Genomic DNA, 24402 nt, shown 5'->3' on the forward strand with positions numbered 1-24402 from the left:
CTAAAGATTTAATCTTAATTATTTGATACTTGAGTATTTCTCTATACACCTTTATAATTTCAAGCCTCCAAGTCTTAATTTTTTTTGCACAGTAAAACAAAATGTAACATAAAGTTAAAGACCCATAACAGCTTTTTAATACAAAAAGATAAATTTAAAAGATTTGTGTTTTTTTTTCTAATTAAATTCGTCACAATTACTACTCTGTATTGTTATTATTGCAAAAGTTAGTGTTTTTTTTTATCAATAAATACTTGAAGCTGTATACATCAACAGTGGCCCACAACCTTTTGTTCGTCTTTTTTTCCCAATCTATTTAAACTGCATTAATGCAAACTGTTTATTATGGCATAACATTATGCGTCATATTACAATATACTATTTATCGAGAATTTTTTATCGGAGAAATGCCTCTTGATAAAATTATTAATTGACGAAGTGGTTTTTATGAAACGGCCTGTCTTTGAAGTGACTGACGCCGATAATGAAAATGAATGTGACCCCAATTTAGGATAAACAAAAAGCAGATGTTGATACCTCAACTGGTCTCAATTAAACACTCTACAACTATCAATTTAATGAAAACAATTGAAACATGATTTTTAGTTCTAAAGTTATTTCAGTATTCACTGATATCAGATTTAATATTTTACTGTTTCATTAATTCACTATCTTTTTGCACTTGTTCTTTTCTCTCTTTATTCACTTGCTATATTAAGAATCTTTAACATAGTTATTGTTTTTTTCCTTTGTGATGCTAATGTGTAGAAAAAAATGTAACAATTAATCTTAAACATAAATGCTTGTAAAATACAATTAAAACAGGAAATGTAAAAAAATTTCTATTTTGGAGAGTGATGAAAAGCAAATTTAAGGAAAAAAGGCTTTTCTGGTAATTGCAGCGCATGCAAACTTCGCTACAGACTAAGTTTAAAAAAATTTCGACAACAATACACTTAATTCTGTAGAAATGCTAGTGACATAATGCATAACTTAGTAGAAACTAAAAAGAATTTTAAAATTATGCATGACCCTGTCGATGAAGTGAAAATCTCTGATATGCATCACAAACTCATCAGGCAAATGAAAATATTTATACTAAGTTAAACAACGACAACTACATTGGACGCCTTGGCGATTTCCGTTGATGAGAACCCACATGGAAATTTTCCAAATTTATTTTTCTTTTTAATACGAAATTTTTAAAAAAAGTTTCTGATGACTCTGCATAAATTTTTAAAAAAAAGTCTAATTTTTGACCGTATTCTTATTGAGATCATATCGTCTGCACTTATTAATTAGTATATTTTAATCTAATTTCCAGAACCACTATTATTGCTTAGCATGTGAATATCTTGTTATGAGTCAAAAGTTATTCAGCTAATCTGTTTTTTATTCTGCACACTGTACATAAATAAATATGGATGGTGTTTTTTACATTAAGGAGTGCTGTAGACCCTTTACTGTCCAAATGTCTGGGTTGCTGTATCTAGTGTATTGTACGGCTATATGGTTCAACGTACTTCAGTTGCATAGAGTGTATTCTCCGTTCTTAATGATAATTAGCAAACTAAACTTATTCTTGCTACTCTGCACTAACAAATTCAGAGTTAACAGCTTGCAACAAGAACAAATAGTATTAAACGAGTAAAAAAAAAAAGCCTAACCAGGACTGGTAAAAAAGAGAGTTCTTAATTAGCAAAAAAATAAATAAATTATCTGAAAATAACTAAATCAAATTTTCATTTCGAACTCACCAGAATTACTCAATAACATTAATATTGTATGAAATGCAGCAAATTTCTACTCAGAAATTATATTATGCTCTATAAAAAAAATTATCTATTTGAAAATATACCTTGCATCATAAGCAGCTCTTGTAAACCTTTCTAACTGTAAGTAATAAGGGTACAGAGCTCAAGATTTGTTTTTGTTTACATTTGTATTGAAAACACTATCCATATAGAAATTTAATAATACAGTACCCAGAGATACCACAACATGGCATATTTTACTATGAAAATAAATGTATGCAGCCAGACCACAAAAATAAAAAAAAGACGAAATATTTATTACACTTATTACATGAACAAGGTTATTCAGCAGTATGAACACAACCATATACAGTTAAAGTAGACCTCTCTGAAAAATTTTTATTACGTATGTTACAAGAATATTGTTACTTGTTTGTATGAGTGTGACTGTGTCTAGTTAAAGCTATCTTTGTCAAAAAAGTCTTATTACTCACACTAAAAGAATACGATTTCTCACCAATATGAAAAAGACTGTCTTTAGCCTAACTGTTTCTCAGTGAGAAAACTTTTAAAAAAGTTACAAGAATAAGGCTTCTCACCAGTATGAAAAACAATTAGGAATTATTCAACCATGCAAAGTGGATGAGCTCACTTTTTCATAGGTGGGAAAAATTAAAGCGTGCAAAATAGCCACTTTAGATGAGAATTCTAAACTGACATACCATTCAAATTCTTTGAATCAATACTTTTGTACTCTTTAAATGAGTTTTTTTTTATATCTACAATATGAATATGCTAAATAAAATATCTATATTTACTTTTTCCCAATTATCATTTGTTTAATTTTTTTTGTTGGCTTATTTTCCTAAATTGCAGGAATAAACTTTACTGGTTCTCGTTACTCTTAATTTGTAGCAGCTAACTCATTATGGGAGACCTATACAACTCTGTTTAAAAATCTTATTACAAACACTTCAAGAAAAAGGTTTTTCATCAGCATGATAACAACTGTGATTTGACAGATAACTCCTATGTGAAAAACTCTTATTACATTTACTACAAGAATAAGGTTTCAAACCAGCATGAACATGTCTGTGGACAGACAGACAGCTTCTTCGAGAAAAATTCTTATTACATATGCTACAAGAATAAGGTTTCTTACCCGTATGAACACTACTGTGCTCTGTCAGGGAACTCTTCTGTGAAAAGCTTTTACTACATATGTTACACGAATAAGCTTTCTCACCAGTATGAACAAGACTATGCACAGCGACGGCACTCTTCTGTGCAAAATTCTTGTTACAGACACTACATGAATAAGGTTTCTCACCAGTATGAACAGAACTGTGCGCAGTCAGGGCACCCTTCTGTGTAAAATTCTTATTACATACACTGCAAGAATAAGGTTTCTCACCCGTATGAACATGTTGGTGAAGAGTCAGACAGCTCCTCCGAGAAAAATTCTTATTGCATATGTTACAAGAATAAGGTTTCTTACCATTATGAACACGTTTGTGATAAGTCAGATATCTACTCTGTGAAAAACTCTTATTACATACACTACAAGAATACGGTTTCTGAGCATTATGAACTACCAGACTGTGCCTAGCCAGACTATTCCTCTGAGAAAAAGACTCATTACACACGTTACAAGAATAAGGTTTCTCCTCAGTATGAACCCGCATGTGCTCTGTCAGATAGGTGCTGCGTGAAAAACTCTTAGGACATACACTACAAGGATAAGGTTTCACACTTTGATGAACAAGACCGTGAGCAATCAGGTTACACCTCTGGGTAAAACTCCTATTACATATGTTACAAGAAAAAGGTTTCTTGCCAGTATGGATATAACTGTGATCAGCTAGACCATTCCTATGTGAAAAACACTTATTGCATACGCTACAAGAATAAGGTTTCTCACCCGTATGGATAGTTCTGTGAATAGTTAAGCTACTCCTCCGAGAAAAACTCTTATTGCATATGTTACAAGAATAAGGTCTCTCACCAGTATGAACAAGACTGTGATCAATCATGGTAATCTTCTGAGCAAAACTCTTATTACATACACTACATGAATAAGGTTTCTCACCAGTATGAACAAGACTGTGCTTAGCCAGGGAACTTTTCTGTGTAAAAGTCTTATTACATACACTACAAGAATGTGGTTTATCACCCGTATGGACCTGTTTGTGGATAGTCAGACTACTTTTCCGAGAAAAACTCTTATTACAGACACTACAAGAATAAGGTTTCTCACCAGTATGAATAAGATAGTGTCTAGCCAAACTATACTTCCGTGAATAAGTCTTATTGCACACTTTACAAGAATAAGGTTTTTCATCAGCATGAACATTGATGTTAGGTATGTTTCGGTTTATTGACAAACTCATATTATATATACTATGTTTTGAATTAACTAGTGTATAGCTAAATTATCTTATAAGACTTTCACTTCTAAAATTGTCAGTTTTTTTGAAAAAGCTACTATAAAAAATTTTACAAGAATCTTTTTAAAAAGAATGACTGAGTTACTGAAGGATAATTATATTACTGGACATTGTATTTGAAGGCTCTGGAAGCAAAGGCAACAGAAGTATTTAAGATAATATCATATTTAGTCCAATTAAGTAATGAAAATGTCTCTCTTCAATTTTTCACTGTGGCAGCAGAAACAAATTTAAGATGTCAGATAACCTTTTTGTTGCTAATATCTTCAAACTATTTTCAAATGTCACGGAACGCAGATCAATGCATCCAACTTTAAATAGCAGCCCTGAGAGAGAGAGAAAATAATTCAAAAATCTACATTTTCATACAAATGTGTTGCATATTTTAGTTTATGATTTTTTTTTTTTAAAACTAGGTATTAAAAATCAAATTTCTTATTCTTACAACAGATAAAATAGTCTTCTGTAACCACACTGGTTGTACAGTTACAGTTGAAGAAATTTTAAATAGTTTTCATTGGTAAAAATAAAGATATAAATTTGATTCCTGCTGAAGCATTTACCATTCAACTAAATGTTTTTATGCAAATACATAGAAAAAAAAAAGATATTAAAATTAAAGTGGGAAGAAGAGGTGAACAGCATTAATAAGAATAGACTACATGGAATTAGTAGATTTTTTATTTATTAACAACTTTGAGGGAAATATTTATATTTTAGCGACAATGTTATATAACAGTAAACTTTTCTACAAAAAAAAAAAAAACAAACAATTGTGTTGTTTATTTTCATAAGTTATAACAGTGAAATTATTGAACTAAACAGGAGTAAAAAATCAGACACAAAAAACAGGAAAATTCGCAAGAATAACTTCATTTTTATATGAATAATGAAATGTGCATTAACAAAATGATAACTAAAAACTTATAAATAAATGATTTATTCATCAAATAAATAAGTAAATAAATAAATGGTTTATTTATCACAATATAAAACAAACATCATTTTTTGCTTATACAGCAATTATTGATATCATTGTTTTTAAATGTCTAAATACAATGGATACTTCATTAGATGCAGGTTCTAAGAATATTCAAACTATGACAGAAGCAATATGTAAAACCGAACAAACAATGACACACGAACCCAAGATCATGAAGTCATAAGCAACACAGTTAAATAGTCCAAAGAAGATGTAACAAAATGAAATATAACCACCCATGATGGCCTCACAATGAGTTCTTTAGGTTGTTTGCAAGATGATTCGAAAATTTCTTGCATGGGCCACTTCATTTTGAAGTGATAATTTTTCATCTTAAGTTTATTCTCTTTTTTCTTAAATAATTCTTTTCCTATTTCAGCTACAGTTAGCAATGTTTTCTTCTTCTTTTTTTATTGCTTTTTAAATGTTCAAGTTTTTAGTCTTGTTTTGTAAATCATAGTGAACAAAGTATAATCATCAAATTAGTAAATTTTTCGTAATAAAATCAGACAAATTATATAAAAATCCAAGACTAAAGAATTATTCTTAATTAGAACAATTTTTTTTATTGTATTACAAATTTATTTATAAGTACACAATAAATTTAAGTATGACATTTAATTCAACAAAACGAATGAACCTTGCAATTGGAAACAAAAAAATTGCTTCAAAAAGTAATAATGATGATAAATACAATTAATGTACTATTATAAGAAATATTATTTTACTCATGAAAATAAATATGATACATGAATAGAGTGTGTAGAGATAAGACTTAAATATTGCTATTTGACAGAAGGAGGAATTGTTTCCAATGTACTTTTTCATGTTGAATTGAATGAAAGCCATCTCAAGATTAAGATTTAAGAAGTTATTAAGGTTTTATGTATAAAAATTATATTTTTTGACTAATACTGAGTCAAAAATTTGGCATTATTGTCTAGGCAATTAAAGAATTGTCCCCAATTGAATCAAATGAAGTAAAAAAAAAATAAAATGATAGGATTACTGGTTCAAACATTCTACATAAAATGTTCACAGCTTTCACAATAGACATACCCTTCATTTAATTTTTGTTTTTAATGATGATTTTTAATTTTAAAATTAGTCAGTCTTCCACGAGAAGCATAGTAAAATAAGATACCTACGTAAGCATAAGCAAAAAACTTTTTCTTTCGTTTTTTAACTTAGGATTTATTTTATTCAATTAGGTGTAAAAAAAATGGAACAACATCTCATTTGTTGAGACAACAGTAACTTAAGTCTGCCTCTCCCATCTTTTCTGTAATACAATCCTTATTAAATATGCAGTGCCCCAAAATCTTATAATCATTTTCACATTATAACACTAATAATTAAACTACAATAAAAATGTTAAAATTATAAGTAATAATAAAATAAATTCACCATTTTCACAAACTTTCATTCATTCTGACTGAATGTGGTTAGATTAAAATGAAAAGTTTGCTTTCAAACACATATGAAATTCAACCTAAAAATATTAATTTATAACAAAATGGAAAGGGAAGAGTATTCCAACTTTTCTCTAAAGAGGAAAACTGATTAAACTTTTAAGTAATAGCAACATCAGAACACTTTGGTGCAGGGCCCATAAGATCTAAGATGGGGAACTGACCCAATGTGTTTAATCGATTTTATTTTGATTGTTACCTTCTTGGAATAATATATTCTTGTTTGTGCACATCAGTCACTGCTTGATATTGTCTGCACTAATTAATTAGCATATTTTAAACAAATTTTTAGAACCGTTATTGTTGCATCTTAGCACATGAAAATCTGATTGAAAGATCAAAAGTGATTCATCTAGTCCTTTTTTTATCTTGCACATAGCACATAAATAATACTATATGAAAATGTAGAACACAGTACTTATGATACCACACATGAAATATTTTGCAACAAATATAATTGTATACAGATTATGAAAGAAAAAAAAGATAAATAAAATAATTATTTCACTTATTACAAGGGAAAGGATATTCACATTATAAACATATCAGTTAAACACCTGTGAAAAAATTTCAATACTTATATGAGTGAGACTGTGTGATACTAATCTGCATGAGTGAGACTGTGCGATACTAATCTGAATGAGTGAGACTGTGTTTATTTAAAGCTATCTTTGTTGAAAAACCCTTATCACACAAACTACAAGAATAAGGTTTGTCACCAGTATGAATACGAGTGTGCCCAGTCAGATGACTCTTGTGTTTAAAACTCTTATTACATACACTACAAGAATAAGGTTTCTCACCAGTATGAACTCTTATGTGCTCAGTCAGATGACATTTCTGTGCAAAACTCTTCTGACACACTTCACAAGAAAAAGGTTTCTCACCAGTATGAACACGATTGTGATCAGCTAGACCACTCCTATTTGAAAAACTCTTATTGCATACGCAACAAGAGTAAGGTTTCTCACCAGTATGAATATGTCTGTGAAGAGTTAGACTACTCCTCCGAGAAAAGCTCTTATTACATACACTACAAGCATAAGGTTTCTCTCCAGTATGAATAAGACTGTGGTCAGTCAAGGTACTCTTCTTTGCAAAACTCTTATTACATACACTACATGAGAAGGGTTTTTCACCAGTATGAACTTGACTGTGTGTAGTCAGGGTACTCTTCTGTGTAAAATTCTTATTACATATACTACACGAATAAGGTTTCTCACCCGTATGAACCTGTTTGTGGATGATCAGACGACTCCTCCGAGAAAAACTCTTACTACATACAGTACAAGTATAAGGTTTCACACCAGTATGATTACGACTGTGCCTAGCCAGACTATTCTTTCGCGAATAACTCTTATTACATACTTTACAAGAATAAGGTTTTTCACCAGCATGAACATTGATATTAAGTAAGTTGCTGTTTATTGAAAAACTCATATTACTCTGTATCAACTTGTGTATAGCTAAATTATCTTAGAAGACTGAAATTGCCATATACTACATACATATAAAGGTAGGAATATAAGGGTGGACAGGATTGTGTCAAGTTAAAATAGGATTTTAGAAAGCTACAATAAAAATTTTACAAGAATGTTTCTATGTGGAATGAGTGATGGAATTATACTAACAATATTACTAGATATAGGCTCCGACAGCAAAGTATTTTAAGATATTAATAATACATCAAAGACAATGGTTTTAATGAATGAATATTTAGGACACAATCCTTACTAGTATAATTAAGTAATGAAAATGTCTTTCTTCTATTTTCCTCTGTGGTAGTAGAAACAAATTTTAAGATGTTAGCTAACCTTTTTGGGGCTATTATCCAAGGCTATCTTCAAATGTCATGAAATGCATCCAACTTTCAATGATTCGACATGAAATGCATCAAACTTCAAACAGCAGCCCTAAGAAAAGAAAGTGAAAAATATACATTTTCATACAATTCTATTGCATTTTTCAGTTCATGAAAAAAATATTTATTATAGAAAATATTTATTATATTATTAAAAATTTAAATTTCATATTATATCAACAAATATAGTAGTCATCCGGGTTAATTCCTGGTCAAAAAGCATTAACATTCAATTATTACAAAACCTATCTAAGCTTGAGTTACCAATTTTGCACCGTGTTGTCCACCTAATAAAATATTTATTTTATCAATAATGCACAAATAATTTGTGACCAAAATTTACCCCCCCCCCCGGAAGGGGATGATTCCTGGTCACTTATGGGTTAATTATTGGTGCAAATGCCTATGTTTTTTTTATGTATATTATTAATACAATTTATTAAACTAATTAAATGATTAATTTTATTATATATAGCTAATTAAACACTGCACTTAGATATTTAAGGGTTAAATACAAATTTATTCAACATGAGAAATATATACGTTTGACACATCTTTAGCCAAAATAAATTTCATACAATTTGAATGCAATTTTATAGCTTCTATATATGCTGTGAATGGATCTAAACCTTTCAAATCAATGGGTTCATAAAAAATATAGCAAATGCCATCTGTATCTATTCTATTTCGCTTCGGGCAGCATAAGTTTCCAGGTATTTCACTGCCCTCCACTTTTGTGACTTTTTCAATATAGGACAGATCTTTCTCCTCTTAGATCCTAGAACATATCTATAATATACAACATAGTATCTATGCTCTTCTATTGAATTCTGTATGTTTTCAATTGCATTTTGCAATGATGATGCATTTTAATTCAACTGCTCAATCTTGGTTGAATATCTAGTGGTTCATGCAGTTAAGGCTTAAGTAACTTTGCAGTTAAGGCTCAAAGAGTTGCAGATAATTAAAATAAATGAAATATGGCAATAATAGACAAAATAACAATGCATAAATGATAAGAACAGTATTGACTAGGAATTACCCCAGTGACCAAGAATTAAGTCAGGAATATGGGGCAGAATTTGGTGCACTCCTGTAAATTATTTAAAATAATAATGTAAATCCAAACTATTTTTCTGTAACTGAAGTAGTTCCTAATTCAACCAAAAAGAGAAAAAAGAAAAATATTTAAAACCTTAGTTGTAACTAAGATTTTTGTAAAAATGTATCATAACAAAGGCCAATGTTGTTTTACAGAAATTTAACGAGCCATTTCAAAAAGTTTTCTTTCTTCAAAATAAATAAACAACAAACTCATAATTAAGTACCAAATTCCAATGAGGATAGTTCAGAGTATCTTTATGATTTTTTTTCATTTTGGTGAAGTGTCCTTAAAACATAAAAGGGACTGTGACCAGGAATTACCCCAGAAACTTGCAGGAAACTCAGGAATTACTGTGGGTGACTCCAGTCTTTACAACATAATTACAATTAAAGAAATTTTAAATGTGTTTATACCTAAATAAGAAAGTCTTTGGACAAATGAGCATTTAGAATTTTACAATGAAACCTCTAGGGAGCGACTACTCTCTGTTCCACAGTAAAACGGTCATTAATGGAGGTGGGTCGTTCTTAGGGGGTAACTTACCTCCATTGACTTCAAAATGTTATTGAAGGTACATGATTTTCAAAGGCGGTGCCAGTAGGGGGTCAGGGGGGGCTGGAGCACCCCCGTCAGGCATGGCCAGCCCCCCCATCGGGAAAAATTTAAAGTCTCGTCGGGAAAATAGTCTGGTCACATTTTTTTTTCTAAAAAATGTCACAAATTCATTTACAAATGCCTAATAAAAATTTTTGTAGTTGACTTTTTATTTATTTATTTTTAAGAATTAGTAACAAAATTTAGTAAAATATGTTGTAAATTCTATGTAATTGTAGTTTCACTGCACTACTCCTAACTTTGCTCATACATTGTTAAACTAGAGTCCGGATGCGATTAGACATGGTTGGAATTGAAGACTTTTGGAAGACCCATAGAAATCCTTTCTCCTCAAACACATCTTGATTTTCTTGGAAACTTATCTTTCTAACTGCTATTCTTTTTTCTCGAGAACTGAGGAGGGGATAGATAATCACCCCTCTTTACTGGGAGAATAACTGACAAAAGCCTGAGGGACAGAGAGAGAGAGGCAGGTCCTCTTTACAAATTCTTTTTTATGTAACATGTTTATTAATGGTTTATGGGATCACATAATTGCTTTGTGAAATTTTCAAGCAAAATGAAAGTAAAAGAATAAAATGAAAAAAATTCAGTTTTAATTTTTTCATTTTTTTAATACTTTTAAATGAGGAAAATCATTTAATTATTCGGATTCAAGGTTTATATTTTAATCAACGCATTAAATAAGCAGTCGGGAAAAAAAGAAAAACAAACAGTAACAAAATATTTGTAATTTATTTTAATTTTTTTGGCAGATTTAATTTATTATTTTTTTTATTATCATTTTCTTAGTAGTAAAAAGATTGTTGATTGATTCAGAGAAACAATTAAACTGTCCGTATTCAATATCTTAAAATATATATTAATCAACATAATAGATTCTCATTGACTTATTTTATGTACAGTGTATGAAATGGAAAAAGGAAACACCTTGATTAACTTTTGATTTAATCGTATATTCACGCATAAAGAGTCAATACCATATTTTTACGAAAAAGAGCACTAAAGCGCATTTTGTTCAGGATAAACATGCAAGTTTGTCAAAAGTTTAGTTTTAGGTTTTTAATTTTCAAAATGCGGAAACAGCCGCAATCTGGAAGATGATAGTGTCCAAAGTTATGGCAAAAAGAGAGATGGAAAGTTTGGGTTCTTTAATTTTAACTTCATACTTCGATTATTGCGCATTATCTCGAGAACTTCTTGAGTGTATTGAAAAATGTATACATTAAATTACAAAAAAAAGAAGAAAAAAAATTATGCACAAATTTTTAAGCAAAAATAATTTTAAATAATTATTTGTTGTTTTTTACTAGTTTATTAAATAATAATAAAATATATTGAATTGTATGCTCTACATATTTTTACATCCTTTTAATTTCAAAACACAAACTTTCAGAGCAATCGATCGATTAGTTTCTGAGTTCAAATTTTAAAAACGTCGGTTTGTTTAAATTTCATTTATCTTTAATTATTCAATCAATTTTATTCAAATTTTGTATTTTACAATTTAAAATTACCTTCCACAAAATAATATAAAAATTTGTGTATCTTGCTATTTTATTTTATTCTATCCGTCGTTGAACAGCTGACCTAATTTTCGGGTTTACGACTACTAAAGTTTAACTCCGTAGCCTTGTAATTTTGAACCAGAACCATTTTTAAGGATGGGCCCTGGTCCATGGCCCCGAGTTCTGATGGGGCCCCCAAAAAGTCTAAAATCTCATTGCATTAATTTTTTTTTTTTTTTTTAAATTCTAACTCATTTATTATTCATAACTCAAGAGGGCCACCAGATCCCACTTTTTTCTTCTTTTTTTAAAGTTTTATTCAGAGATTTATTCAGATTATTTTTTCTTTTTTACATATTTGGATGCTTTTCAAAATCTAATCGAAGTGCTTACAAACATAAAATAATTGTTATTCTTCACTTTTCTAACCAAAAGAGCAATAAAACGCTTTTTCTACTGATGAAAATATCCCCACTTTCGTAGCTACCACCCACAGAGTTGTTAAATAGCCTCCTCACTTTACACTGTAAGAATATGTTTTTAGCTTCTTGATATTGCCTAGGGGCTCTTTCCGCCTAACTTCGGAAATATCAGATATCCACAGAAACACCCTTTTGTTTGATTTCTGGTCATAAATTTCTAAGAAGAAAACATTTCTAGGGCTGTAGATAGGGGGAGGGTCTTGTTAGAATCTGTCTTGAGATTTCCATACTGTCCTTAAATTGGGACTCGTTCCATTAGAATTTTTCTCTCTTACAAAATTTAGAAGATATTTTTTCTAATTTATTATAAAAGCTTTCTTTCCTTTAATCATCCTAAATGTTTCAACTAGCATAATTGTTTACTTTATTTAATTATTGTAGTTGATTTAATTCTGTTATTTTTCAAATCAATCGTAAGAGAATGAAATAGGAATTTCTATATCAACTTTTTGTAGGATATTAAGAAGACATAAATCTTTCACATGGAGGTAAGCAAATGTTTCTATTAAATCAATTTTGGTAAATCAATCAAAACGTGAAAGATTTGAGCAGTTTTTTATATATACATTGAGATTTTTTTGTTTTGTTCATTTATTTAAATGGCGGGCCACTATTCAATTCCCTCTTTGACTGGCCTGTTTGCCAAAACTCTTGATTTGGTCTGTTCCGGATAAAATTGATATAACAAATGTAATTCAATTTTAATTTTACTTACTGCTAATAGACAGAAACAACATATGATTTTGTTTAATAGAGCATTGAAATCAAATGATCATCAGCTAAAAAAATGTTAAAACATGAGAAAAAAATTGTCTAAAACTCCTATATGATCAAATTTTCCATGTTTCCCCTAAATATGAAATATGTTTAATTTGTAATATTATAGTTCGTACACGAAATTAATTAATTTAGTTAGCGTACGATTTTATTGTTTATTGATCATTCTATTTTTAACTCCTTTTTGTTGTTATTATGTGTTTAAAGTTAATAAGGCTTCTCATTTTTTTTCATTAATAAGGCTTTTAAATTTCCTAATCAAAGTCGAAGCAATTTCTTAAAGTTATAAATCGAAACTATATATAAAAATTTGACAGCTTTGTTTTTATTTTAACAGTGTGCATTTAATTTAATGAAATAAAAATAAATAAAGTGGAAAAAATGTAAATAAATGACTGAATAAAATAAAAAAACTTCGTTGTCATATCATCTTTTGAATAATTTGAGTATTAATAAGTTTTATAAAAATAAGCAAATTTTTAGTTTAAAAGGTAAAAAAAAAATTTGATTTGTTTAAAAGGTAATTATGCTCCATCATTCGATCATGAGACTATTTAATATCTGTTCCTAAGGATCAGAATTCCTTTTCATTTTACTTTATTGTAAAAATGATATATACTTAATATTTTCATGTGATATGCTGCAGTTTTAAATACCTAAGAGATGATTGAAATTGTCAATTCAAAAATCAATTAATATTTAAACAATTAATACGTAAAAAAATAATGGTCGCAAGCAAATTAATATTAAGTAAGAACGAAACAAAAATGATATCAATATATGCTGAATCACTAGTGAGACAGGTGGGATGAATGACATCGAAACCAATTTGATTGAATAGTAAAACTAGAAGGTGTTTCTAAAATCCAGAAATCAATCAAGCTTCAATTTTTTTCTTCTTTTTTTTGTCACGAAATTTATCAGGGGCTATTCGTTAGATTTCAATATGTGTTATGTTTTTTCATAGATTAAATATTAAACATTAACAAATATTTGTCTTTTAAAACCTTTCACTCTATAATAATTATTAATTCTATAATAATCTTATAATAATTATTCTATAATTGTAATTCTAAAACTAATTGCTAATTGATATAAAGCGTTAGTGTGTATATATGAAATGTTTTCCATCGGCGGAACCCCGACATTACGATTAAAGTTTATTAAGGTAATTACGAATATTATAACCTAAAAACAGACTATTTTTAAAATATTTAATTCGTGGAATGTAGACTTTTCCTCGTTTTACCATTTTCAATCTTAAATAAGGTTTTATATCTGACAGTTAAGTTTGCAGTCCTTGAGTTATATCTAATCTAGTTTTGAATAATTTTTGGTGTATATACATAAGCTGAAAATGAATAAGATAAGCCGAATTATGGTTTACTTCTAAATGAACTGAAGATACTTGTTATAAACGTTAAAAATGGTAATTTGGAAAGCATTTTTCAAGAATGTCAAGTATCCAAATGACTTAATTTATTGAATTTAAAAGAAATTTTTAAAAAATATCCGCAAGGCAGGTTTGTATATTTGGGGCTGATGATTATGAAATCTAACACAAAACTGTGAGTTCGGGGGCTCTATTCCAGCTGATGGCAGTTTTTAATTATTATTTCTTAATACTGAAAAATGTTTTTCGTTTTTTTTTAAGTATGCATGTTAATAACTAGTAATTTAACAATTATTTAAAGAACTGGAAGGCTCCACTACCTGTTCATTTTGCTCACTAACCCTCGTGGTTGCTTCTGCATTCATTGCAGGTTTAGAGGAAAAACGGTTTATTTCCCTTTTTTTCTACAAAAATTACGATTGAATTACCATTTACATTTTGAAGGTGATTAAATTTAAGTAAATCAATAAAATTGGTACCAATCAATAAAATTGGAAAATTGGTACCTGCCGCAGAGTTATTACTCAATAAAGTTAGACTCAAGGGATAGAGCATTCTCCTCCGAATGAGGTGCACCGAGTTCGAATCCCAGTGATGGCTGAGTGATATGAATTCCACACCCTGCTTTTACCGACCACAGTGCTGACGTGAAATATCCTCAGTGGTAAGCGGATCATTTCTTAGAGTTCCCTTGGTATCAGACTTACCGTGGGAGGATTTCGTGGTTTTCCTCTCCATGTAACTCAAATGCGGGCTATCAAAACGTCCTCCACGAATGCAAAAATTTCTTCCACTACTTGATCCTGGAGTTCTCTTGTCTGCTGGATTAGGTTTAAAATTACAAGGCTACGGAATTAAACATTAGTAGTAGTAAGCTCGAATTTTTGGAATTTTTTCTAGTTGAGCATAAATTTTTTATTGTTTGAGTAGAATATTTAATTGAGAACACTGTAGAATCTTATGATGGATGTGCATATATTGTTTATTTATTCAGATATCACTTTTATATTTTTTCTTTGTTAATATTTGAATCATGATAATTTTTTTATCAGAACAAATATGTCTATGTCATATTAATTATTTTTCGTATATTAAAAATTATTGCTTATTTTCAAAATTATCTTAGCCCCCCTGTCGGGGCATTGCTGACCCCCTGTCGGGCTAAGTCTAGCGCCACTCTTGATGATTTTTCACAAACGGTTTTTATTTTGCTCAGTGTTGCTTTCTTGGTGCAGAAATGCCACTTGAGTTGGCATCAGAAAACCGGATTGATGAATAAAATTTAGCGTCAATAAAAATGATTCTGACTAATATAATTATGTGTAAAACAAATTTATCAATTATCAGGGGTCTGTCTAGGTTTTTCTGAGAGGTACCTATTTTGTGAAAATTTAGACATAATTTGTGAAAAATTAAAAATCAACACAAAAATATGGTGAAAATATGGATTTATCGCTTCTTAAGGGATACAAAAATAAAATTTTAAGAACAAGTATTTTGTGAAACTACCGTTTTTCCTAAAATTGAATTTGTGAAACTACCGTTTTTCCTAAAGTTGAATTTGTGAAGGTACCGCTAAACGGTAGTAAATTCGGCCTGGACAGACCCCTGATTATGTATGATAGAACTATTTTAAATAAAAAACAATTATATTTTTAGTTTAAGCAATATTCTCCCTAAAAGTTTTTAGAAGGACGACCCACCCAATCATCCCTGTAAATGTGCGCTTTTTGTAAAAACACTGCCTTTTTTATTAATATTCCAATTTAAAAAAATAAATAACTCACTGTTTAAATAATAATTACACACTGATAAAATCACCTGAATTTATAGGTTTAATTCTGATTACTATTATAGATATTTACTTTGTTAGGATTATCTTCCACTGAAACTTTCACAATAGACTTACCGTTTGTTTCAGTCCTTGATCACCCTTAGTTTCGGACTTTTAGTTTTGAAATCAGACAATAGTCTTCTGGCCGCTTTGTACATGGAAATCAATACCTCACTTGCCTAAATAGCATTGACAGATATCAGATACATGAATAGGTATAAGATATAAACTGATTTTTTATACATAAACTGAAATAGCTTATCAATTAATCCTCTTTTTTTCATTTTATGAATTGCGAAAAAATTTATAAAATAATAATGCTGGATCCAAAAACAAAATAATGTTTGTCAAAGTGGAGAGAAACAATAAAAAATGGTTAACCTTTACAAGCAACTTTTTGGGTGGCTCTTATAGATTACTTCAAATCAAGAAATTGCCTTTAAAGTTGAGAATAAACTTAATGGTTGCTTATAACTCATGCAATAACCTTATTATTATTTTATTTTTAATATTTAAAATGCATTTTTAACCTATCAATAATACATTACTAGAATTCAAAATCATCTCCAAAATAGAATATCTAGAGTTCTGGAAAAGGAGTAAATATGTTATAGAAGACATTATTGAATATAGTCCGTGGGTTTGTCAATATTTAGATTATTTTAATTAAAAAATTTAACTCAGTTTGAAGTTCATAATAGTGGTTACATTTATTTGTTTTAAGATCAAGACTAAAGTCTTTATTTTAATTTTATTTAAAATACATTTTTATTTTATTTAGAAAATATTTTTATTGCTTTTTGCGCATTTAGTGAAAATAAAAAATAATAAAAAAAGCAAAATATCAATAAGATGATTAATTTTTAACTGTGGAAATATGCCCACACCAGGTGATTGAGCAGTCAGCATGCCTGACTGCAAAACCAGGTTACAGGTTCGAATTTCGCTCAGGGCATGAATGTTTCTCTCTGCTATGTGATGCGCGAACGTTGCACACCCTATGAATGGGTATCTGTGGCTGAATAATGTTGTTCACCTCTATGAGTAATGTTCACACATTAACATAAAACATTAAAGAACAATATTTCTGCATCCTCCAAGGCAAAAATGAACTAAAGTTCAGTGTCTGCCATTAAAAAAAAAAAAATTAAAAATATTTCATTTAGTGTACGATTCCATATTTCATTTAAAAAAGTTACTGAGCAATTTTGATTAGGTCAAGCATTCATATTTACTAGTTTAATTATACTTTTCTAGACTTTCTTATTTTAAATTTTTACAAAAATTTACTTTAATCTAAATTTTAATATAGTTTCGGGCATGTGATTGCTGGGCCATTGTTTCATTAACAAATTTTAACATTCACTAATTTAGAATTATTTCTGCTTAGTAAAATTTCTTAGTTTTGTTTAATTTTTCAATTGAATATTTTAATTTCTTTTACTTTTTGGTAATTTTATTTCATAAAATACACACTAAAAATACGTATTTCACTATAATAAAATAATCAGTTGTCATGCCAGTATGGCGATGGCAGTCGCCAAATGTTCCACAAATGTCGCTAAAATCACACACATAGGTGACAAATTTGTCGCTTTGAAATTTGTTTGGAATTCATAAAATAGTAACTAAAAAATACACGATTCGAATTTTCCATATTATTTGAAATATATCGAAATATTTAAAGCCCATGTGAAAAACAATATCAAAAACTGCCGAAAACACAATAGATTTACGATACTATCGGTGTAAATTGAACTCGTCAAAAAGTGATTATTCCAAACGCATGATTCAAATATTACGTGTGAAGAAAAAAAATAGTAATAGTAACCCTGTAGAACAAAAAGTAACTTTTTTTTACTTTTCAAAATAAAATCTTTCCGCTCTGCGACAATGTCTTTGTGATTCTGCCACGAGGGTTTACCATAACATGAATTACTGAATAGTAAAGTTCGATTTTTTCTCCAGCTTGTCTATCATAATAAGCTTTTGAACAACTTAATGAATATTTAAGTGGTCTTAAGGCCTGTTTAGACGATCCAATTTCTTGGACAGAGATTGATTGATATTGATGGAAACTTGTTCTGCTTTGAGCTTGGATCGTGTAAACAAACATCCAAAAACTTGGTCCAATTTCTTGGACGATAGTAGAGCATGTTCTACTTTCCATCCAAGTTTTTTCTCCCTTAACCAATCAGCGTCTTAGGTTTTGTGACGTCAACAAGCTGGCAGCAAATTATGTCATTTTGTTGTGGGTTTTCATAGATTTTAGTCCAAATAAATTGATCTGTTGAGGTTTATTTGTGTAATTATGATTTTATATGAATTTATTTAGTAATTTTAAACTTATGTAAGTATTATTTTATAATGTTGAATATGGACAATGCGCATGCGCAAGTTTTTCTTTCAACGAATCAGCGACATTCAAGAACTTGGATAGTGTCAACGAATCATCCAATTTCTTGGACAGAGAAATCCGTCCAATTTCTCGGATTCAAGAAATTGGACCGTGTAAACAGGCCTTTACTGGCCCTCTAAATTTTCATTGCTGGTGTGAACCCAAAAATTTAAAGTCATTTATGTTAATTCAATATGAACCACAAGGTTGGACCACCATACTCTGTGATGTGTACACCACTGTACCCCCTGAGTAAAGTAAACATTTCGAGACAGCACACAATGCATTTTTTTACAACAATGATGCATTGCAATTGCAATTATTGTTGTAAAAAAAAAGAATAAGAACATGATACGAGAGGTTTAAAGAATGTTTGATAATTTTTAAAGCATACTGCATTCTTCCTCTCCTAGATATATAATACCAGGGGTCTGTCTAGGTTTTTTTGACAGGTACCTATTTTGTGAAAATTTAGACGTAATTTGTGAAAAATTAAAAATCACATTAAAAAAATCAACACAAAAATATAGATTTATCGTTTCTTAAGGGATACAAAAATGAAATTTTAAGAAAAAGTATTTTGTGAAACTACCGTTTTTCCTAAAATTGAATTTGTGAAACTACCGTTTTTCCTAAAGTTGAATTTGTGAAGGTACCGCTAAACGGTAGTAAATTCGGCCTGGACAGACCCCTGAATACTTAATTAAGTTGTATGATTTAATTTAATATACAAAAAAATTTATAAAAATAGCTGAAAAAATCACACAATTTCAAATAGTTAATCATAAAAACTACGCTTATATTCTCAAGTAAAAACTACTTTTACAACATAATACGCTTTTAGAAATTAGGTTTAGAAAAGTAAAAATAATATTACACTCGCTTGATTAAGTATCATCGGATGACTGTCTATTGTCTTAAGTATTTATTACTTACATAATATTATTAGATGTAAGCTTATTTACGCTCTTGAACCACATTAGGTACTGGAACAAGGGCGAAGGCAAATCAATCCTTGGTGAAGGATATTTTATTTTGAGATTTGATTTCAAATAACTAGTTCACAGCATTTGTTGACATTTCAGTTATAATACAAGAGTGCTAATCTAAAATTATATTTCCTAAAAATATTTGATCAGATCCTGCGTTAAAAACCAGCTAAAATTGTATACAAAAATTCTGATGATGATGATGACTGGTGAGCATTCTTGGACTACTTTGCTGAAGTTTGCTTATAGCTCGCTCATCGTTGGAATGAGTGCTTGAGGCCAGGGCTAAAGAGAATACAAGGGCTAGTTCACTCCGCTCTTAGAGCTGAAGCTACGATTTCCCTCCTCATGACGTCACTGTGTCCACAGATCTCGGAGATCGCAAGCAAAGATATTATCATAACTTTGCATCCTTCTCTTCGTAAAAATAAGTTAGACTTTTTCTGGTTATTAGCCTTCAAACTTTACGTAATTAACACATTATTTCCGTTCATAAACATAGTTCAAAAAAAACTTTCTTGGTTATTATATTAAAAAAATACCATTTTAAACTTATAAAAATGTTTTGCCAGTTGGTGAAAATGACACGATAAATACTTTATTTTTAAAAGTTCAGTTTTAACTTTAACTATTAAGAAAAATGAAGGCATATATCGAAACTTTTTTTTATCTACATATTCTTTTATAAAGATAAGTTAAGTTAAATTTAGAATCCCTGATTTTAAAATATGTCGTTAATAGCAATTTGTTCATACTTCATCATTAGGAAACATCAACCTTAAACGCTAATTACTGAAACAAAATAATAATTTAGGTTCATAATGACATTAGAAATTTTACAATTGTTTATAGACATTTAAATTTACGATGATATAATTTATAGATATTTAAATTGAAGAGAATATAATTTTTAAAAAAAATCATAAATATTTAGAATAACTACATTAAAAAATATGTTATGAAATTAGGAGAATTTCAACTATATACTATATATTTTATTTATACTTTTTACTTACATTTTAATTTTCTTTGACTTTATCTATTTTTTAATTCTTTTCACCTGCCTTTCTTTATGAACTAACGAGGCGGTTTCTATTTAGATAATGAATTTTTATAAAAGTTCTTTACGACAGAATAAACGTATTGCTGTTTTATATTAACTGTGTCATTTCGGAATCCATTCTTTACATAGTTGTTTATTTACTTTAGGGAACACGCGAAAAATTATACTTTTTCCTTTTGTTTTTATATCAGAATTTTTGCAAGTTGCAATCGCGCAAACTGGCATTTCGATAATAGTTTTAAATTCTTGTAAATTCACTGCAAAAACTGAGGAAAGTCATTATGGAAAATAACAAATGTCTTAGAATATCTCGCAAAAAGAAATGATCCAATATTAGTTAGAGCTAGTAAGGCCAAAAGCTCCGTTCTTGAAGTAAAAGTGCGAGCTTTGCGCCAAAGTGACGTCACTAGAGTGACGTTGGAGGATCGGCGCGGCAAGAGATACTTCAAAGGAGTGAACCAGCCCTTCTATTCTCTTTAGCCCTGGCTTGAGGCTGAGTGTATGTGCAGGTTGTTGTTGTTGTTCATTTACGTCGCACTAGAGCTGCAGAATGGGCTATTGGCGACGGTCTGGGAAACATCCCTGAGGATGATCCGAAGACATGCCATCACAATTTTGATCCTGAACGGAGGAGATGGCACCCCCACTTCGGTAGCCCGACCACCTGCACGCGAAGTCGAGCACTTTACGGTAGAACAGTTTAACGAGGACCAATACCCCACACCCTCGGTCCCTACGCAGTCTGATCCAAGTGGTCACCCACCCGCACACTGACCGCAGCCAGTGAAGCTTGACTTCGGTGATCTGCTGGGAACCGTGTCTTAACGATCAGTCCACTGCGGGACTAGTGTATGTGTAGGGTATTGTACTTTATTTACTTCGTAGTTGCTGTTGTTGCTGTTCATTTACGTCGCACTAGAGCTGCACAATGTGCTGTTGGCGAGGGTCTGGGAAACATCCCTGAGGATGATCCGAAGACATTCCATCACAATTTTGATCCTCTGCTGAGTGGATGGCTCCCCCGCTTCGGTAGCTCGATGACCTGCGCTCGAAGTTATTTACTTCGTAATCTTAGCAGGTAGGTACTTTTATTTACTTAACAGAAGAGCTGCACAATGGACTTTAGGTGACGGCCTGGGAAACATCTTTAAGGATGATCCGAAGGCATGCCATCACAATCTTCTGCAAAGAAGATATCAATAGGTTCGGCAACTTTCTCAATTTAGACATAATTCTGAAGGGAAACAAAATCTTCCCCAGATCCCTGGACCCATGGACCGGAGAAGACCGGTTCCACGCCTTTGGCTCTTCACCTTTCCCTCTCCCCTTCTTTTCATTTGTATAGGAATGTACTGTGATATTTTTCCTTTTCTCAATATTTTTGTTTTTCATTAATAAAAATATTTTTTTCTTCAAATTTCCATGATGCTTTCTTTCAGAACTATGTTCAGCAACCGACCACAGGATTTTCGGTTCAACAAATTTTACGAACACGTATATCGCATGTACTTGGTGGGTCTTAAAGGAGTCGATGATCGAACTTTGGTCCTCCCAACTGGAGTCTGATTCACTAAAATTCATCAAAATAAAATTCGTTCAAATCGGGTTAAAATTTGTCGAATGATTTCTGGATTATTACTTCCGATTTATTTACTTATTTATTTTTGTTTAAGTTTGAATAGCGCGTCATTCAATATTATTGTATTTGTAGTGTTTGCGATATAAAAATTTCTTTTAACTTATTTTTCAATGAAGCGAAAAACAAAGGAGGGGCGAGTGGAACCCCCGCGAAATGTTGTGCAAAGCGCAAAGGTGGTGGGTTCAAATCTCGCTGTTACCCTGGATGTATTTTCGTGCTATCCTTCCTGTATTGTGCTAAAAGTCCTTCTATTTGACAAAAGTTTATAAGGCCTAAATTGAGCACACAAGCCTGCAAATATATGTAATTCCAATTAAAAAAAAAGCAAATGATAAGAGGAGTGGCGAGAGAAGAAAGCCATATAACCCTCAGTTGAAGGAGGGGGGGGGGTGCTTAAGCGTAAAAGCAATATATCCCAGCAATCGAATACACCATCAGGGGAGAAGAACGGTTCCACGCCCTTGACCCTTCACCTTTCCCTCCCCCCTTCCTTTCATTTTTTTAAGAATGTACTGTGATATTTTTCCTTTTCTCAATATTTTTTTTTTCATAAATAAAAATATTTTTTTTCTTCAAATTTCCATGATGCGTTCTTTTAGAACTATGTTTAAAGTAGTTTTCAGTTCCAAGCAGTTTCCCAACTTAAAAGATTTTAATCTATATGGATATCAAAATTGAGAAACTAACGTACTTTCTTCTTCTATGACTCTCCACATGCTACTTGTAAAAGTATACGAAGTGTTGTCATAAGGTAGAGAGTTCATGCACCACTATGCCACCCGAAGCCCACTTCATTCGTAAATGATCCTCTTCATGGCCTAAAAATTTTCTTCGTCTTTTATAGTTTTATATTTTTCCATAAAATTATCTAGGCATTTCTCGCAATTGGAAATTTTACAATTTTAATTATTGAAATAAAAAAGAAACTTAATGAAAAGATAGCAAAAGCTAAGTATTACATTTTTTTTTCTCTTGCGAGCTTCATAAACAGCTCGCCAGTTACATAAGCAGCTCTGAATTCAGTTAGCTGAAGGTCGTGAGTTCGATCCTCACCTGGGACAGTACTTTTTTGTAGCAGTTGTTTCGAGTAATGATACATTTTGCCGAACTAGTATTAAATTAATGGAATGACAGTTAAAGTTAAATATTATATTTCTTCACTCTCTCCCGTGCCTTGGTAGCGCAGTAGGCAGCGCGTCAGTTTCATAATCTGCTCTAAATTGAGTTATCTGAAGGTCGTGAGTTCTATCCTCACCCGGGGCAGTACTTTTTTGTGGGAGTTATGTCGTGCAATAATACATTTTGCAGAGTTCATATTAAAATAACGAAAGGATAGTTAAAGTTAAATATTATATTTCTTTACTCTCTCACGTGCCTCGGTAGCGCAGTAGGCAGCACGTCAGTCTCATAATCTGCTCTAATTTGAGTTATCTGAAGGTCGTGAGTTCGATCCTCACCCGGGGCAGTACTTTTTTGGGGGAGTTATGTCGTGCAATAATACATTTTGCCGAGTTAATATTAAAATAACGAAAGGATAGTTAAAGTTAAATATTATATCTCTTCACTCTCTCACGTGCCTCGGTAAAGCAGTAGGCAGCGCGTCAGTCTCATAATCTGCTCTAAATTGAGTTATCTGAAGGTCGTGAGTTCGATCCTCACCCGGGGCAGTACTTTTTTGGGGGAGTTATGTCGCGCAATAATACATTTTGCAGAGTTCATATTAAAATAACGAAAGGATAGTTAAAGTTAAATATTATATCTCTTCACTCTCTCACGTGCCTCGGTAGCGCAGTAGGCAGCGTGTCACCCTTATGAAAATTTTAGGTATATTTAAGGTTGATTTGAGGTATTTTTGAGGTATTAAGGTTGTTTTGAGGTATATTTGAGGTATATTTAAGGTTGCAGAGAAAACAGCAATAATAATTATACATCGTAAAGGTTGTAATTAACGTGTACGAGGTTGATTTATATATACCTCAGCTTGTTTTGAGGTTGTTTAAAATTCACTTCAAATCAACCAGACTGATAAGGAGATTTTTAAGGTATACCAGGTTTATTTTCTTACACTTGTAACAAAAGAGGT

General features: G+C 30.8%; 1 protein-coding gene across 1 annotated transcript; it reads right to left on the reverse strand.

The window, feature by feature from the left end:
• Nucleotides 1–2050: 2050 nt before the first annotated feature.
• LOC107446496 (uncharacterized) lies at nt 2051–19848 on the reverse strand. Its single transcript, XM_087152470.1, has 4 exons — nt 19565–19848; nt 16306–16409; nt 8470–8568; nt 2051–4527 (listed from the first exon to the last, which is right to left on the reverse strand). Exon 4 carries the CDS (start codon nt 4142–4144, stop codon nt 2729–2731), a length of 1416 nt encoding a protein of 471 aa, XP_087008596.1. The 5' UTR covers nt 4145–4527; nt 8470–8568; nt 16306–16409; nt 19565–19848; the 3' UTR covers nt 2051–2728.
• Nucleotides 19849–24402: the final 4554 nt, after the last annotated feature.

The sequence above is a fragment of the Parasteatoda tepidariorum genome, chromosome 9 (assembly GCF_982258835.1).
Source record: "Parasteatoda tepidariorum strain Cologne lab strain chromosome 9, Ptep-v5.0, whole genome shotgun sequence".
Lineage (NCBI taxonomy): Eukaryota > Metazoa > Arthropoda > Arachnida > Araneae > Theridiidae > Parasteatoda > Parasteatoda tepidariorum.